This window comes from Natator depressus, chromosome 7 (assembly GCF_965152275.1).
Source record: "Natator depressus isolate rNatDep1 chromosome 7, rNatDep2.hap1, whole genome shotgun sequence".
NCBI lineage: Eukaryota > Metazoa > Chordata > Testudines > Cheloniidae > Natator > Natator depressus.
The window spans coordinates 52,672,768-52,691,587 of NC_134240.1; the positions used below are offsets into that span (position 1 = coordinate 52,672,768).

General features: G+C 43.7%; 1 protein-coding gene and 2 long non-coding RNA genes across 3 annotated transcripts in view; 1 reads left to right on the forward strand and 2 right to left on the reverse strand.

Annotated features, from left to right (window-relative positions):
• Nucleotides 1–12,380, forward strand: part of ANXA7 (annexin A7) — a 33,084-nt gene extending 20,704 nt beyond the window's left edge. Inside the window, exons 8-12 of the mRNA XM_074958432.1 lie at nucleotides 2,588–2,758; nucleotides 5,845–6,015; nucleotides 6,186–6,261; nucleotides 10,355–10,467; nucleotides 11,782–12,380. Of these exons, the coding sequence (XP_074814533.1) occupies nucleotides 2,588–2,758; nucleotides 5,845–6,015; nucleotides 6,186–6,261; nucleotides 10,355–10,467; nucleotides 11,782–11,904 (654 nt within the window). The 3' untranslated portion in view covers nucleotides 11,905–12,380. The remainder of the gene's footprint in view (nucleotides 1–2,587; nucleotides 2,759–5,844; nucleotides 6,016–6,185; nucleotides 6,262–10,354; nucleotides 10,468–11,781) is intronic.
• Nucleotides 1–18,820, reverse strand: part of LOC141990803 (uncharacterized) — a 67,835-nt gene that overhangs the window by 40,608 nt on the left and 8,407 nt on the right. The gene's annotated exons all lie outside the window — the stretch shown is intronic.
• On the reverse strand, nucleotides 3,134–17,168 carry LOC141990804 (uncharacterized). The gene is made up of 3 exons (XR_012640268.1): nucleotides 17,101–17,168; nucleotides 11,414–11,644; nucleotides 3,134–3,846 (listed from the first exon to the last, which is right to left on the reverse strand). It is a non-coding gene; the product is annotated as an uncharacterized LOC141990804 (long non-coding RNA).

Below are 18,820 nucleotides of genomic sequence, written 5' to 3' on the forward strand. Positions count from 1 at the left end.
ATAATTTTATCATGAATAAAACACTAAATTAGACACCTCCTATGTTATAGGACACAACAGTTTTGCAGTTTTAGTAATTCCTGACTAGTCCCAACTCTTTCAGAGTTTAGAGTCCTTTTTATAAGTCTTATAAACAAGGCCAGTAGAAAATCATAGTGGTGGAAACATTTTGAGCCTATGGGTTTTGGAGGAGATTTAAGTAACTTTTCTATAAGCATCCAAGTTCCTGTATTTATAGTTTCTAGCCTTCTAAACAGATTACCATTTAGCCTCAGCTGCAGAACAGGAAACTTCCAAGAGGTCATATTAAAGAGCCAAGACCAATTAAAATTTAAGGTGGGGAGTCAACTCTTAACTTTCACTGCTGTTAGATCACTTCTCCTGGCTGCACTGTTTGCTAGAACATCTGTTCACATAGTCGGTAAGTCAGGCTACAATTAAAACTCCAGGTCTTTTGATCAGCCCACCATTCTGAAATTTGAAAAAGTCCAAAACTCTTCTCGCTGTAAATAAAGAGCAATTAAAACTATTCTCGTTAATTTTCAGTTGGTATTTTTAAGCCTGTTTCAGGTACTGACCATCTGGCAACACTAGCACCATTGTATTATTATTTTTAGAGTCACAAGTGAATTTCCATGCAAATCCATTATTTTCCTATATGCATGCAAAGACACAGAGTAGCTGTGAGTCAGCACATTTTACATACACACAGAGAACAAAATAAAACTGCATTAAGGGTAACAGAGTATCTTTCTCCGAGTGACTTCCCAAAGCAGGGGTGGCCAACCTGAGCCTGAGAAGGAGCCAGAATTTACCAATGTACATTGCCAAAGAGCCACAGTAATACATCAGCAGCCCCCCATCAGCTCCCCACCCCCACTCCCAGCACCTCCTGCCCACCAGTAGCCCCGTCGATCAGCGACTTCCCCTTCCTCCCTGCACAGCAGGCTCAGGGGAGGGGGCGGGAAGGGGTGGAGTGGGGGCAGGGCCTGTGGCAGAGCCAGGGGTTGAGCAGTGAGCACCCCCCGGCACACTGGAAAGTTGGCACCTGTCGCTCCAGGCCCAGAGTCGGTGCCCATACAAGGAGCCACATATTAACTTCTGAAGAGCTGCATGTGGCTCCAGAGCCACAGGTTGGCCACTGCATCCCAAAGAATGTTAAAATGCTTTGTCGTGTTGGGGTCAGTGAATTTCATATAATTGTTCAAGTATTTGAGAAATTCCATTTTTAACTCAAGTGAGCTGGTAGTAATGGTGGTAGTAGCAGTAATAATAATAAAAGTTAATATGTTAATGCTGTTTCCCCTCTAGCTCCACTTCATTGGCTAGCACTTTGTGGGCAGTACTGGAGACTAGTATCATAACCCACATAGCCCAGCAATGAGTGGACAGTGGGTTGGCAGAAATAATTAAGTACATCCTGTCTAAGAATGAATGGTAAAAATGTCAGTTGTGTATATATAAATTGTTTTTATACAGATGAGGTTTCAAAAGCTACAAATTTCTACAGAACAGGGCAGGTGTAAGAGACATCCTTGACTTACTCTTATTTGTACTACAGCAGAGCCTGCACACATTTCAGTTGAGACACCACCCCCCATTGTGGTAAGCTCCCTAAAAACAATAGGAGATGGTTCCTGCCCTGAAGAGTCTTTTATTTTATTTTTTTTAAAGGCAGAGGGATGATAAGGGTAACCGTGACAGGAACGCCTGGTGCAGCAAAATTTGCTGTATGATTTTTTTTGGTATGTATTAAAAAGGGGCATATTAATGAAGCTCCCACTTATGCTAGATATAGGAGGAGAGGCTAAATTTGGAACAGAGAACTACTTGTAAACTCAGCAAAATAGGATCCAGATACACATGTTCTGTTTCAAATGCTGCTTTGATAAGGCATTACTTTGTTTCAAACTGCGTATTAGAAGGGAATTGTTAGTTCGCAGTATAAAATAAGGTAGTCAAACTGCAGGACAAAAGTAACGGGCTTAATCTGCAGCAAGGGAAGTTTGGGTTAGATATTAAGAAAAACCTTCCAACTTTAAGGACAGGTAAGCACTGGAATAGGCTTCTAAGGGAGGATGTGGAATCCCAGTCATTGGAGGGTTTTAAGAACCAATTAGACAAACGATTGTCAGGGTGGTATAGGTGGTATGTCAGGGTGGTCCTGCCTCAGCACAGAGGCATGGGACTAGATTACTTCTTGAGGTCCCTTGCAGCCCTACATTTCTCTGTTTAATTATCGTTATTTCCTTTCTAAAATTTTCCTTTTCTCCTACCGGCTGTGCTTGGCTCATTGTTCATGCCCTCTGTTAGTAGTTTCTCAAAACTCCTAACTCAACAGTTGTTTAAAAAACAAAACAAATCCAGACCCATATCTTACGTTTTGAGTAATGAGATCAGAGAGGATTTAGAATTTTCAGAAAGGATGGACAGATGCTGCTCTTACAATTTAGATAATATTAAAACAGTTTCAAAATGTAATAAATGTCTGATTGTAACAGTTGGTTTTATAGTGTCACAGAAAATTGTAAGGAAGAAGGGTAAGTGTGCTCTGTTGCAGCAATTCTTTCTCTTTCTCTGCCTATAGGGAGCCGGCACTCAGGAGAGAGTGTTGATTGAGATTCTTTGTACAAGGACGAACCAGGAAATTCGAGACATAGTCAGGACTTACAAAACAGAATTTGGAAGAGACATTGAACAGGATATCAGAGCAGATACCTCAGGACACTTTGAACGATTACTTGTATCTATGTGCCAGGTGAGCCAAAGGGCATTTTTTTGACAATGGTGAGTTTGTTGGTAAATCAGAGGTATAACCCTTGCTGCATACTTTTCATGCATTTATTACAGAACAGACTGGTGAGTGGAGTTATAGCTCCGTATCAGATGCTTACAGTAAACAAACACCGGTTTTTAAAAAAAGTTTACCTGTTTTTATAGCTCAGGAGTGGCCAATCTGAGCCTGGAATGAGCCAGAATTTACCAATGTACATTGCCAAAGAGCCACAGTAATACGTCAGCAGCCCCCCATCAGCTCCCCACCCCCGCTCCCAGCCCACCAGCAGCCCCGCCCATCAGCATCTCCCCCTCCCTACCTGATCAGCTGTTCTGTGGCATGCAGGAGGCTCGGGTGGGGGAGGGAGGAGCGATGGCATAGCAAGCTCAGGGGAGCCACAGGTTGGCCACCCCTGTTATAGTTTGAAGAAGAGTATGATTGAGAGATCATCAAAATGAACTGTCTGTGTATGCCTAATCAGAGCCAGCTTCTGTAAGAAGTTATGTGGCACTTATGTCTTTATAGCAGAATGACAACATACAGTCTCCCTGGGGACAGACTGAAAAGTCCTGTCTACCCAGGAATCCCTACTGAGTTGAGTTACCCAGTTACAGCACTGTAGCAACCCAAAAAAAAATGCATTTAAATCACAGTTTGGCCTTGCAGTCTAGATGGGAACAAATCATGGTGTAACAGTGCTTCAGAATTATGCTGGAGCAGGGGACTTTTACCATCATTCAAGAACATGATTCCAAAAGGGTGCAGTCCTCCTTACATTGTCAGACCAAACCAGGGTTTAACACATAGTGGGAATCAAGTAATGCAACCCGAGTCCCAGAAACCTGCCTACTAACACAATAGAGGTCATAATATATAGAATACTTGAGAGAATCCATGGGAGTATGCTAAGCAGGACATTCAGCTCAAAACTCACTTCCCCTCTTCTAGTTTCCTGCTCATCCTTCCGTTCTCAGATCAAACCGTTCTATGCAGATAGTACGTGAACTCAGCTGGATCATGTATGGGACTGTTATACCATGCAGTTTTTCAGTGTTGTTAGCCTCAATATCCTATAAAAACAGATTTTAAACATGGTGAAACACTACATGTTATAATACCTGGCATGTATCTAACCCCCGAATTGGCTGTAAACCAGCAGCCGTGGTCTGTGGTAGCTTGTACTTTGAGCAGAGCTGCATTTTGTGGGACCTGAAAATGTGGGGAATGCATTCCCCCATTTCGTTGATGAAAGTGATGTTTCCCTTGTTTCATTTGCAGTTCCATAAAGTCTTAGATACTCTGATATTCTTCCCCACCTCTTCTGACTGTAATTGCCTTTTTTTTTTTTTTTTAGCCTAGCCATTTTACAGTTAATTAAACTTCCATGACATTTCTACTTTGATGTTCTCTTGAGTGTATCAACCCTTGTGAGAGCTGTGGCATTAATTACCACAAATATTTTCTGAGGATTTTTATTGCCTGCCTCTGTAAAGTCAAAAAGGCAAATTACAGAGAAGCTTGCACTGGTGACTTTTTATTATTTTGATATATCCAACACATTATGATAGCTAGTGGTCATCTGCACATTATATAACTTATATAGATGTTGAAAGAAAAGGAGTACTTGTGGCACCTTAGAGACTAACAAATCTATTTGAGCATAAGCTTTCGTGAGCTACAGCTCACTTCATCGGATGCATCCGATGAAGTGAGCTGTAGCTCACGAAAGCTTATGCTCAAATAAAATTGTTAGTCTCTAAGGTGCCATAAGTACTCCTTTTTTTTTTTGCGGATACAGACTAACACGGCTGCTACTCTGAAACCTTATATAGATGTTAGTTCATTTAAATCATTAAAAGGTAGTTTGGAAACATTATCTTTAGAAATTACCTTTCCTTGGTACCACCACCACACAGTCTGAAATTAGATATTAATGCGTGTCCTGTTGGTGCTAAAGTAAGCATCTTCTGTAGAAAATCTACCCTCAGATCTTTTCTCAGTCAGTCATTATGCTTCAGAGACAACACCATACTTCAAAGAATGGGATCAGATTGTGCCTTTTATTGCTATTATTTCAGGCTGCATGCATACTCAGTAAAAAAACAATGCATTAGTTCATGTTTGGAAGGTTCTTTGCAACCAGTAGAGGTAGAAACAGAAAAGTTAAGTGAAAACTTAGCCCTTGTTTTCTGCTTAATTTAAGTATCAAGAAGCCGCAGGGGCTAAAAACATGAGATAATTTCAAGTTACAGAGCTGCTGACCCAGATGATTTAAGGTTTTTAAGTTGTGCTCTGCAGAGTAAGAGTTTCAGGCTATCTTTCTATGGTCAGCTTACAAGAAATCACTATAAATGGAAAGGCAGGTTTTCAAACTGCTACTTAAAAGCACAGGTGTTAGTTGATGAGGCAGGAAACTGACAAAAGACTATGTATGCCTGTCCATAAGCAGCAGCTAGAAGGAATTTAATACCTACTTCCTCTCAGGATATAGTGAGTGTATCTTGTCTTCCATTTCTAATAACTGAAGAGCCTGAAGTACTCTTGAATTCAGAATTCCAATATGCCGTAGCCTTGCCTCTTTTCAAAGAACTATTTTAGAACAGTCATGAGCTCGCTATCCAAGTGGACAGAGATTTGTAGCACTTTCCATGCATCACAATATGCATAATACTTGGTACTTCTATAGGACTTTTCACCTGAGGATCTCAAAGCACTTTAAAAATAATTAAAGCTCTCACCTGAGCAGCAAAGGTGAATAATTCTCATTTTACAAAGGAGTACAAAAAAGATTCGACGGTCACATAGCGTGTCAGTGGAAGAGCTGGGGGATAGGCTTGGAGTTCTGACTCCTAGTCCCCTCATTTAACTGGTACACACTCCAGTGCTGCCTCCAAAAACAAGTGAGGCTTATTGGGAAACAGCTGTCATAAAAGGGTCCTTTACCAAGTCTAGTTTATGGTTTAATTTTCCAGGCTGAAGAATGAGAACCGTTTGGCAAGGCTATAAGATGTGGTGAGGAACAGAAAATGTTGTGTTACTGATTGAGCAGCTAATGTCTTCACTTGCAGGGCAATCGGGATGAGACTCAATCAGTGAACTACCAAAAAGCTCAGGAAGATGCTCAGCGCCTCTACCAAGCTGGTGAAGGGAAACTTGGAACTGATGAGTCTTGCTTTAACATGATTCTGGCAACTAGAAGTTTCCCCCAGCTGAAAGCTACAGTTGAAACATATTCTAAGGTAGAATTTTTTCTGTTAAAGATTATGAACTAAGTTCAGCCCTGGGGTAAAAACAGGTGAAACTCCATTAACTTCAGATGAGTTGGTCTGCATATGTCAGGATTGAATTTGGCTCCATTCCCACGTTAAAAAAAAACAACTCCCCCAATCCCTTTAATTTTTATGTGCAGATTGCCAATCGTGATCTGTTAAGCAGCATTGGCCGGGAGTTTTCTGGAAATGTAGAAGATGGCTTGAAGACTATCGGTAAGAGACATTTCTTTTTTTTTAAAGAGGGTATTTATGACTAATTGGAGAGGTAAAGCTAGGAGGGCTGTCAATTAATCGCAGTTAATATATTAACTCACTTAAAATCGTCCTGGTTAACGTTGTTTCGTTGCTGATCAATTAGGGAACATGCTCGTTTAAAGTTGTGCGATGCTCCCTTATAACCTTGTTTGGCAGCCACCTGCTTTGTCCACTACTTGCAGGAAGAGCAGCCCGTTGCAGCGAGCTGGTGGGGACTTGGAACCAGGGTGGATCGGCAGCTCCCCGCTCCCCTAAGTTCGCTGTGCGGCAGCCGCCCAGCAGGCTATCAATTGCCGGCAGGTCAGCTGTCGCTCCCCCCACTAATGCTGCTCCTGCCCTCTGCCTTGGAGCTGCTTACCAGAGCCTCCTGCTTGCTGTGCAGGGGGTGGGGAGGTGGGAAGAAGGGGCCTAATGTCAGGGTTTCCCGCTCCTGCACCCTGCTTACCCCATCTTCCATAGAACAGGGGGACACATGACAGGGCTCAGGACAGAGGGAGCTTCCTGGCAGCAGCTGCTGTCTCAGCTTGATTAACTTAAAAAGGCAGTGTACTTAGAGTGGGGTCAGCATACTTAAAGGAGCAATAAAAAGAAAAGGAGTACTTGTGACACCTTAAAGACTAACAAATTTATTAGAGCATAAGCTGTAGCTCACGAAAGCTTATGCTCTAATAAATTTGTTAGTCTTTAAGGTGCCACAAGTACTCCTTTTCTTTTTGCAGATACAGACTAACACGGCTGCTACTCTGAAACCTGTTAAAGGAGCAATGCGCATCTCTCTCTCTCACACACAGGGTGTGTGTCTCTGTCTGCCATGCTGTCTCTCCTCCCTCCATTCGTGCTGCCTTGTAGAGTGTGAGGCTACATTAACAACGAGTTAACCCTTGAGGGCTCAGCCAATTGCTAGTTCATCATTTAGCAATAAGGCATTCCCTGGGAAATATCCCACCCTCTGACTTCACCACCTCAACCAAGCTTCACAATCATCATTACTATGTACCAGTATTAAATTGTTTGTTTATAACTTATACTGTCTGTGTGTTTCTGGTGAAAAAAATTTCCCTGGAACCTAACCGCCCCCTATTTACATTAATTCTTATGGGGAAATTGGATTCGCTTAACATCATTTCGCTTAAAGTCACATTTTTCAGGAACATAACTACATCGTTAAGCGAGGAGTTACTGTACATGCAAACAAATTAACTAGATTTAAAAAGTCACGATTAATCACACAATAATAGAATACCAGTTTTAATGTATTATAAATATTTTTGGATAGTTTTTCAACATTTTCAATTACAATACAGAATATGAACTGTGCAGTGCTCACTTTATATTACTTCTTGTTCAACCAATTGCTAAGGCAAATATGTTTGTTTACATTTACGGGAGATCCTGCTGCCTGCTTTTTATTTACAGTGTCACCTGAAAGTGAGAACAGGCACTCATATGGCACTGTTGTAGCCGGCTTTGCAAGATATTTACATGCCAGATATGCTAAACATTTGTATGCCCCTTCACGTTGTGACTTGTAGGCACTAAAGTTTTACATTGTTTTGTTTTTGAATGGAGTTATGTAAAAAGAAATAAAAATAATAATTCTACATTTGTAAGTTGAACTTTCACAATAAAAAGAATGCACTACAGTACTTGTATGAGGTGAATTGAAAAATACTGTTTTTTTACCGTGCAATTATTTGTAATCAAAATAAAGTGAGCACTGTACACTTTGTATTCTGTTGTAATTGAAATAAATATATTTGAAAATGTAGAAAAAAATTTAAAAATATCTATAATAAATTTAAATGGGTATTTTATTATTATTTAACAGGGGGATTAAAACTGCACTTAATCATGACTACTTTTTTACTCACAATTATTTTTTTAATTGTTTGACAGCCTTAAAAGCTAGGTAAGAGACAATCCAACTCAGCAATCTATGAATTGTCATGAGTGTTTTGAAACTACTTGACGTATTCACCTTTTATATTACCCCCAGAACTTGCCAAAATAGAAGTATTCTAAGTCCTGACTAAAAGTTGAACTTTTATTTTGATTATAATTCAAGTACAGTGAGCTCAATTTGAAACAAGCTGGCTTTCTCCAAACTAAATCCAAGTAAGGCATATTTAACTCTTTTCAGTTCCCCTCATTCTGAATTAACTTCATAGAACAAATTTACTGAACATTGTACTTAATGTTAATTTGTATCGCAATGCTCAGATCTACTCTAAACAGAAGAGTAAAGAGTTTTCAAGAGCAGGTGTCACTTTTAAATAGAGCGCTTACAGCTAAATTTGTTTTCAGAAACACTAAGGAAAGACAGGAGTGTGGGCCCCTCTGACCCAGATGACTCACAAGAGGTCCCTTCTGACATACTATACAAGTCAGGCTGGAATACCTATATTTTTCATTTAGAAGCTACTTGACCTACAATAAAAATTTTAATTTAAGCATCACAAGTTCTATAGAAAATTGGAGCAAAAGTTTTTCTAAAGGTTTCCTGTCATCATCTGATTAATTTCTTATTCTCACTGTTCACAAAGCTAATGGACCATGATAAGGGCTCTACCAAATTCACGGTAATAGGATTTTAAAATTAGTTAATTTCAAGGTTTCAGGTGTTTACATCTGAAATTTCAAGGTAACTATGGGGGTCCTGACCCCAAAGGGGTTGTGTGTGTGGAGGGGGGGGTTCACATGGGTATTGTAGGAGTGTTGTGGGATTGCCACCCTTAATTCTGTGCTGCTGCTGGCAACTCTAAAGCCAGCGCCCTGCCAGCAGCAGTACAGAAGTGAGGGGCATAGGGGCACGGGTTACTATACCTCTGGGTTTTCCCAGCAGCCTCCCACCCGGGTCAGGAGTTGTCCCAGCCACAGAGCTTCCTGCAGCCGGGGGAGGTTCCAAGAGGTGGGTCTGACCCTGCTCTGGGAGTAGCCCCTGTTCCTCCCTAGCCTGGGCAGGGACTAGCAATGGGAGCCCAGCCCATGGAAAGAGTCCCTGCATGGGGTGCCCCCAGCCCTGCCCCTCCTCTACAATAGCAAGATTTCATGGTCTGTGACACATTTTTCTCAGCTGTGAATTTGGTAGGGCCCTAATCATGGTCGATTTGAAAGAGTAACCATTAGCATAATTTATAATAAAGGGATTCCTGAAGTTTAGAAAACCCCAAACTGCTTTTATTATTAAGCTGTTGTAGTTAATGTCCTGACTCTACCTCTTAACAGTATATTGTAGAATCCATTCTTACTCTTTTTATCAGCCACCTATGTAGGGTGGTGTCCTTTCATCAGCTATCCTTGATGTTGGTGCCACAAGATTGCTATGCAGAGTCCTTCTAAGCTATGCCCCATTTGAAGCACTATAAAAAGATCAATACTTGTTGAGAGCACTTTTTTTCTTGAAACTAATTGTGACCTATTAATTGGCATTCATATAATGTGATGTGGAAACCTATCCAACAGGAATGGTGATAATTTTCTATTGGTACTTATGCTGTTGGAATTCTAGCTAAGAAGCTAGAGGTAAAATCTTTGAATTCCAGTACCAATCACCCACTGGAAAGATTTGTTTTTTAAAATTACGTGTCCCCTTACATGATTTTTGTTATTGAATTAAGGCTTCTTTACTTGTCAAAAGTGCTGTCTTCGTGGCTGAAATGATTTGGCCAACTAGCAATGATGGGGCTACTAACCTGTGTAAAAAGGTACCCATGTTTAGTGAAGCTTAAACACTTCTTGTGGCTATGAAATTATTTTACCAGTGACAATAAGGCCTAAGTTGAAAGATTCAGTAACAAAACAGCTGTTTCCAAACCTCAAAGAAATGTGATGAGATGTACAAAATAGAATTTAGCCAACAAAAAAATTGCTGAACTGTGACCAGCATGGGTCTTGCATGAGGAAGAATCACAAAGCAATAAGAGGAACTGTTTCAAAATACCATGTATACTATCTGCTAGATCAACTATTTAATTCTACCAAATACAACCATGTGAATAGTCACTGCAGTATACATTGTTTGAAATAACCTTGTAACTACACTTTCTTGTAGTGCAATGTGCTCTAAATCGCCCGGCCTTTTTTGCTGAGAGACTTCACCATTCCATGAAAGGAGCTGGCACAGATGATTCTACACTTGTCAGAATTGTAGTCACTCGCAGTGAGGTAAGAATCTTCCTCTTCCTTTCCAAAAAATGAGGAGGAAGCAGGAGTTTAAAAATTTTGGATATATACTGCACATGTAGTGAAAAATCAATGTATCCTAACCCGTTTTGCGCTCCTTGTCACCTATATGGAGCTGTCAGAATTAGTCTATGCAAATGTAGTTCTTACTCTGAGAATCAGCTGAACAAATTCACTTGCAAATATTCACAGAGCAGTCTAGATTTCAGCCCGTTCACAAGAAATTCATCCAGCCTAGGTGCTGTTAATCTCCTGGAATCCATGGGTCTGTTTGCTATAAAGTTAGCAGCCAGGGAGCTGTTTTCTTGAATTAGTCTTCATTAACAGTGAAAGGGGATGAGAGAATGGTCTGAATATTTGGGAAGGAACCACTCCAGCTAGCAATTACCATATCCTTTGCCAGGGAATTGCTGCTTCATCCAGGGAAGGGAGAATATTTGAGTTCTAGGATCCTATAGAACTGCAGGGGTGAGCCTCCTACTCTTGGGGGTGCATTCTGTGCCAAAATATTAAAAATTCTGCACAGAGAATATTAAAATTTCTTTGTCAAAATAACACTACCTAATCACACCAGTTTCAATTATTTTGGTAATTTATTTCAGAATACCTGTTTTGTCAGTAATAATAACTTCATCGGATGCAGTGAGCTGTAGCTCACGAAAGCTTATGCTCAAATAAATTGGTTAGTCTCTAAGGTGCCACAAGTACTCATTTTCTTTTTGCGAATACAGACTAACACGGCTGTTACTCTGAAACCTGTCATTTTTTGTCTTTTGGGGAGGATTCTCCCTATCAGGAGCCCCAGGCTGGCTCTTGAGACGTGGTGGGTTAACCCTGCATGTCTCATCCATTGATATGTAATTGGAGAGGAAATGCAGGAGTATCTCACTGTATGACTGCTGCCTCTTGCTTTTTCAAAGTGACTTACCCATCTAGAAGCCGTGGGAAGGGACCCTGGTGTGCTTTTCCTGTTGAAGTGGACTGGAGAATTTGGGGAGACGGCCTTTCAGTCTGTTTGCTCCTAGAGGCTGAAGCAGCCTTCTTCACCATTTACAGAAGTGTCGTCTAGCTTCAGAACCTCTTAGAGCTCTGAGAGATCCTGAGAGGGTGTCATGCAGAGAGAGCATCTCTTTCCTTTTTGCCTGCATTGTCTGGGCTGCTGTAGGGTACAGGGAACAAACGGATGTTTTGTCTGGGTTCACTGAAAGTAGACTCTTACTCTACCACCGAATTATCCCATATTGTACACTGATTGCTTGTTGAGTGTTTTATGCTTATCTTTTTCTTTTGACACAGATTGATCTTGTACAGATCAAACAGCTCTTCATGCAGATGTACCAGAAGACTTTGGCTACAATGATATCAAGTGACACAAGTGGTGACTACAGGAAGTTGCTGGTGGCAATTGTTGGTCAATAGAAAAGATATACATTTTAACAAAGTGAAGGGCATGTAACGAAGAACGATTTTCAATATTGCATAACCAAATATGCCTTCCTAATTATGAATGATTTAAGAGTTTGTATTTTGCCTTAATTTAGAGCACATTTATACTTTACTATATAAAAATAAGATGTATCTGTCATTTACCTGAAGTATCAGTGTCATTTTGACCCACAGAAAATACAGCTGAGATGCCACATTAAATTACTTCCTTCAAACAGCCATTATAGTACAAGTCATTTATCTCCAAAGATTCTGCAGCCCTGAGTAGTTCCACTTCTTGAAAGGTTGGTAGGGATTAGACCCTTTCACTAAAACAGTCCTAGGACACTTATAGCAACAGAATCTTCAATACTAAATTGCTTAGCCAATTATTCAAAAGAGCAACATAGCTGATCTTACCACCACCTTGACATTTTAGGGTGACAAAGCACAATAACCCCACCTAAAACCAACAGATGAAGCCTCTACAAATTAAAATAAGGCTAGGAGAGGTGGGCTACTTCAGGTTATTTGTTACAGAATCAGTTTCCACAATAATGGTAAAAAAATATGACATGACTGAGTCCAAGTATTAATGGTTTAAGTGTGTGCATGGCAAATATTGTAGAGTGGAAGTCTCATCAGAAATGGGCTAATATTGCTGGCCTGCCTGAATGAGTCATGACTTGATATTGTTTGGCCTGGAATGACAAGTGCACTCTAATTTTATGGTGCCAAATGAAAAATAGATAAAGGGACTTACTGATTAGATTTGGGAAGATCCTGTTTACTCAGATGAATGACTGGACAGGCTATTTTAAAAAAAAGCCATTATTGGGTCGTCTTAAACAAATGTAAAACACTGCATGGAAATGTTTAAACCCAAAGCTGTGTGCTAAAAGGCAAACTATACTTCCTTTTGTATGGACAGACACATGGAATGCTCAAAGTAGAAGCATTAGCATAAATGGTAGGAAGAAATCTGAAGTTCTTAGTAACATGGAAAAATGTTAAGTGATTTAATTTGACAGTTCCCCTTAAAAATGTGCAGACACCAACTGGGGGAAAAACTTTCCGGGAAACCTAGGGCTGGTCTATACTACAGCCATCCTCCCACCGATGTAAGTGCCTAACTGCACCACCACAAGAGACGTAAGGCTTGTGTCAGTGTAGTTGCGGGCAGGGCAATGTTTGTGTAGACACTGTGTTCCTTACAGTGGCTGTCTTGTCAATTTCACCGCAGAAAACACAAAATTGACAAGAAAGCAACCCCCCCAAGCTGGGGCAAGAAGTCCAGGGAGCTTTGGACCCCACTCTCAGCTGCTCTACTGAAGCCAGCATCATCTCCAGCTCGTTGAATAAGCACTTAGTGAAATGTGAATGTATGACCAGGTAGTAGCTTTACAGATATCCGGACTGGGCACTTGGGCCAGGAAGGCCACCAATGAGGCTTGCGCTCTAGTTGAGTGAGTGTGACAAACGCCGGTGCAGGAACCTTTGCCTGGTCATAGCAGAGATGGATGCAGGAGGCGATCCAAGATGAAATTCTCTGGGCAGACAGCAGACAACCTGCCACTACGACAAATAACTGCTTCGACTTGCGAAATGGCTTGGTCCTCTCGATGTAGAAGGCTAGCGCCCCCCTGACATCAAGGGAGTGCAACCTACACTCCTCCTCATGAGGTTTTGGACAGAAGACTGGAAAAATATGTCCTGGCTCATGTAAAATTGGGGAACTACCTTGGGCAGGAAAGCCAGGTGTGGCCGCAGCTGGACCTTGTCCTTCAAGAACACGGTAGTTCCGAGGTGAGTGCCCTAATCTTGGAAACCCTCCTTGCAGGAGTTACTGCCACCAAGAACGACACCTTCCAGGAAAGCAGAAGAAGAACAGAACAGGATGCTAAGAGCTCAAAGGGGGCTTGCATGAGCTGTGTGAGCACCAGGTTAAGGTCCCATGGAGGGACAGGATCCCAGACTTGAGGGTAGAGTCGCTCCAGACCCTTCAGAAACCGGATCGTCATGCCATGCGCAAAGACTTACCTGCCCTGGAACGGAGGGTGAAAGGCCGAGATAGCAGCCAACTGGACCTTAATAGATGAAAGGGACAGTCCCTGAAGTTTAACATGCATGAGGTTGTCTAGGATCAGCTGCCACAGGCCTAACCCGTTGGGTCAAAGCGAGCACATAAATTTGGCCAGCTAGGTGACCCTAGTGGAAGGCTTCCTGCTTCCTAGCAGGACCTGCTGGACTCAGGCTGAACACTCCTGCTCAATATTCAGCCATGGAGCAACCAAGCTGTCAGGTGCAGCACCTGTAGGTTCAGGTGCAAAAGCTGGCCCTGATTCTGCGACAGGAAATCTGGCCAGTGGGGCAGCAGCATCGGGGCCAACACTACCAGGTCCAGGAGTGTGCTGAAACCAGTGTTGGCATGGCCAAGCCGGGGCAATGAGTATGAGTTTGACCCTGTTTCGCTTGACCTTCATGAGGACCTTTTGGAGCAACGGGACTGGCAGGAAAGCATACATCAGAGCCCCCGACCATGGAAGCAAAAAGGCGTCTGACAGGAAACCCGTCAGTCCCCCAGAATGAGCAGAAACAGTGGCACTTCCTGTTCTGGTGAGTCGCAAACAGATCCACCTGGGGAGATCCCCTCCTCTGGAAGATCCTGTCCACCACCTCAGGGTGAAGAGACCACTCGTGGCGAGACAAGAAGGTTCTGCTGACGTGATCTGCCAGGACATTCCTGGCTCCAGGAAGGTGTGCTACCGCAAGATGAATGGCATGCTGAACACAGAAGTCCCAGAGACTGAGAGCTTCCTGACAAAGAGCTGAGGACCTGGCTCCGCCTTGCTTGTTGATATAAAACATCATGACAGTGTTGTCCATTACGACTTGAACCACCTTGCCCTGCAAGTGGGACCGAAAAGCTTGGCAGACCAGGCGAACCACCCTGAGCTCCCTGACGTTTATGTGGAGGGAGCGGTTGACCCCCAACCAGCAGCCTTGAGTACTGAGCTTCCCCAGGTGAGCTCCCCATCCGAGGTCTCAAGCATCAGACACCAGAGTCAGTGACAGGGATGGGGCAGCTAAGGGAACTCCCTGCGGGACCGACACAGGGGCCAGCCACCACGCCAGAGATGCCTGAACGTGGTCCAGCACTTTGACTACCAAGTCTAGGTCGTGTCTGTTGGAGACGTAGACTGACACTAACCATGCCTGCAATGGACGAAGATGGAGCCGGGCATGTCGAACCATGTAAGTGCAGGAAGCCATATGACCTAATAACCATATACAGGTATGGGCAGTAGTGAGTGGATGATCCCTCACACGGGATATTATCGCCTTGGAAGCAGGACTCTGGGAGGAATGTCCTTCCCCATGTGGAGTCGAGAACCGCCGCAATTAATTCTATTCATTGCGCTGGTACAAGGGTTGTCTTACATTTCCTAACAGGCCCAGGTTGTGGCATGTGGCTTGCACCAGATTGAGGCTGTGCTGCACTTGATCTCACGATCTGCCCCGATGAGCCAATTGTCAAGATAAGGGACCCCCCCAGCATCTCAGGTAACTGGCTATGGGGGCCGTGCATTTTGTAAAGACCCGTGGGACCAAGGAGAGGCCAAAGGGTAGCGCTGTAAACTGGAAATGGTGCTGGCCCACCATGAAACCAAGGAACCGTCTGTGTCCCGGGAAGATAGAGATATGGAAATAACTGTCTTTCAAATTGAGAGGGACATACCAGTGGCCCAGATCTAGGGAGGGAATAATGAAGGCCAGGGACACCATGCGAAATTTCAACCTTTTGAGGCACTTGTTGAGTCATGGGATGTAGGCCCCCTTTTTCCATCTGGCTCAGGAAATAGTGGGAGTAGAAACCATACCCCCTCATTTCCTGAGGGACCTCCTCCACTGCCCCCTGTATGTTGTTTACCTCCTGAATGAGGAATTGCTCATGAGAAGGGTCTCTGAAGAGAGACATAGAAGAGGAAGGGGGGGAAGGGGGCGGCCATAAAATGGAGGGTGTAGCTCAATGACGCTGGGCCAGGTTGTGCAGGAGAGTGGGAGGATGAAGGGCGGTGGTGGCTAAAGCCTGTGTCCTTTCTCCTCGCTGGCCCTGCCGAGACCGCCACTGCCTTGGCGGTGGAGGAGGCCAGAATAGCTGCCTTGTAGCCTGAGGAGTATGCATCCCCAGTGAGTGAAAGGTAGCCTGAGTGTCCTTCAGGCCGTGCAGCCTCGCATCCATCTAGTTGGAGACTAGCCTGACACCATCAAATACGAGGTCCTGAACTGAGGCCTGCATCTCCTGGGACAGGCCAGTGGTCTGGAGCCAGGAACTGCGCCTCATGACCACTGCCCACAACCCATGCAACTGAGTCTGCTACAATCCAGGCCATCTGGAGGGAGCACTGGGCCACCATGGTACCTTCCTCCACCAGAGTCCTGAACTCTTAGGCCGCCTCCTAGGAAATGGGACCACCAGTTCTAAAAGGGCTTCTGAATTTAACTGGTTCCAGCGAAAAGGTGAAAACCGGCTCCAGCTCACCACTGGTTACATACACACACCACTAGAATTTACAGTGTAGCATAAATGAGCGTTCAGGTCACTCAGTGACAGCAAGTCTTTTCACAGATCTGAAAAAACAACTGCTTAGAAGTCTGCCATAGAGTGGTAGAAGATGGCCCATTACCATAACACATGCTAAACATTTTGGGCCTTATTGTCAGTTACACTAAAGCCCTCTTACAGTACAGTAATGGGCAGCAATAGCCTCTGAGAATACAACCCATCCCCAGCCAGTGTAAAAGTGGCATGAGGACCCTGCATTAACCCCCTCCAGTGTAGAAGGATTGGGCGTGTGGCCTCAGCATACTACACTACAGCTATTTTTCATTTCCCAGGCCCGTAACTAGACTCTGAACAGCAAAGTGTAAGGTATAGCAGCCCTGAGACTGCTCTAACTTACACTAAGGTCCAGGTAGGTCCCTATACAGCCAAGTACAGGGAACATAAAAGTGACAGCCATCTCTGCTCCCTGCTCTTAGCACAGAAACGGGACAGACAACAAGTAAGCTAAAGGAGATGAGAGCTTACATTACAGTGGTGAGGACTACTGGATAGAGCACGGAAACCTGGGTTTAATTACTGGCTCTGCCACAAGCCTGCTGGGTGACATTGGGCAAGTCACTTACCTTTATGTGAAACAGGGATGATACTTAGCATCTTTGTAAAGGGCTTTGAGATCCACTGATTAAAAGGCACTGTATAAGAGGTAGAGATCATTACCAATAACTACCAGCAACTAGGACAAATCCAACTAGTAATATTTGATGAATCAGTGACCAGAAGGCTCAGCAAATTTAGGGCACTGCTATGCCTCTTACAGAACAGCATTTAACAATTTTGGCCCTAGCCATTTTAGCTGGTCCTAGATTAATGAGATGTAATATTTAAGCAACACTAAGCAACAGAGGTCGTGTTGATTTTCTGTTCATAATTACAACCTTCAAAACAAATTGGTAACTTTTCTAAAACTGAGCGAGATCTTCAGAACTCATCTCATGTCCAGTGAGAAAGAGTTTCTCTGTGGCAACCATCGGAGGTCAGGACACAACATTAGTAAAGGTAACAGTAATTAGTAACAGACTTGTTAACATAAAACTCCAAATCTCTAGAATAAACTCAGTGGAATGTCAAAGAACTGCCCTGTCTTTAGGGGAGGAGGAGCAGAGAGAGAGACCAAAGAGAAGGAGAAATAATTAGCAAACATATAAACCTTTTACATGAAGAGTTTGTCAGTGCTTTCCTTTGTGATGGTGTTAAAATCCAACAATTTTCAGAAAATTGTCTTTTTAACTGATTCTTGATTATTGGGTTTGATTAGTTAAGTATTCCCAGTGGAGTGCATGTGAGAGAGATTTACTGGACAATAACAGTTAGGTTTTGATTCTTTGTTTCTGATGGGAGAAAAGGGCTTGTAAATTTAAGTATCCAGGAAGCACTGTAATTCGGAAGGTGCTTGTGACAGGGTGTATCTATCCTGCACTGGCTCCACAGTGGTTAACTGTGCCTTGCAGGCTGAGGAAGCCCCACCCCTCCACCCCTGCTGGGCACGTTCAGCCTGGAGACAGGGTGTAAAGGGAAGCAGCCGAGCTCACTTGGGCTGGACTGCAGAGGACAAAGGATGTGTATTGCAAGCTTCCTCCAGAGAGCTATGGGAGCCCCACTCCCCAGAGGCCAGGAATGCCGAACCCCAGGCAGACTCCGGACTGCCTGTGGAGATGTGGGAGGAAACTGAGCTGTCCGAGATCTCGCCAGCCAACAACCCCAGGGACCCAGAGGACCCGCGGACTGCCGCACTGGAAGACAGGGTAGGAAGTGACTCAGGGGAAACAGACACTGGTCTGGTCATAGGACCAGGAAACCCATCAGTGTGTTTTGGCTGGATCTTCGCTGACCCCTTGGCGGAACCACCCACCGTTAGGGCCCTGGGCTGGGACCCGGTGGAGTAGGGCTGGCCTGGGTCCCCCTACTCCCGGGTGCCACCCCACCCCTGTGGGGAGGCCAGCCTCCCTACCTTAGGCCAAGAGGCCTGAGCTCCCCAGACTGTTTGGTTCTCCACCCTGCTGGAGAGTCTGAACCTCAGACCATTTGGTGCTCCGCCCTGCTTAGTAGCCCAATCTGCTCTGACTGTTAGGTCATGTTGGCCTGCGAGCAAGAGTAGCCAAAACAATTCTGACTACTATGCCGCACTCTCCTGTTTTGTGGGTTAGGCCATCAGATAGATTCTAGCAGTCAAGGCATAACCCCGTATCGATCATACACATGACATCTACATTTTTCTACATCAGCATTTTGGATGCACAATCAGAGAGGAGCTGGCAATCCACTTTCAGGATTTCCATGTTGTGG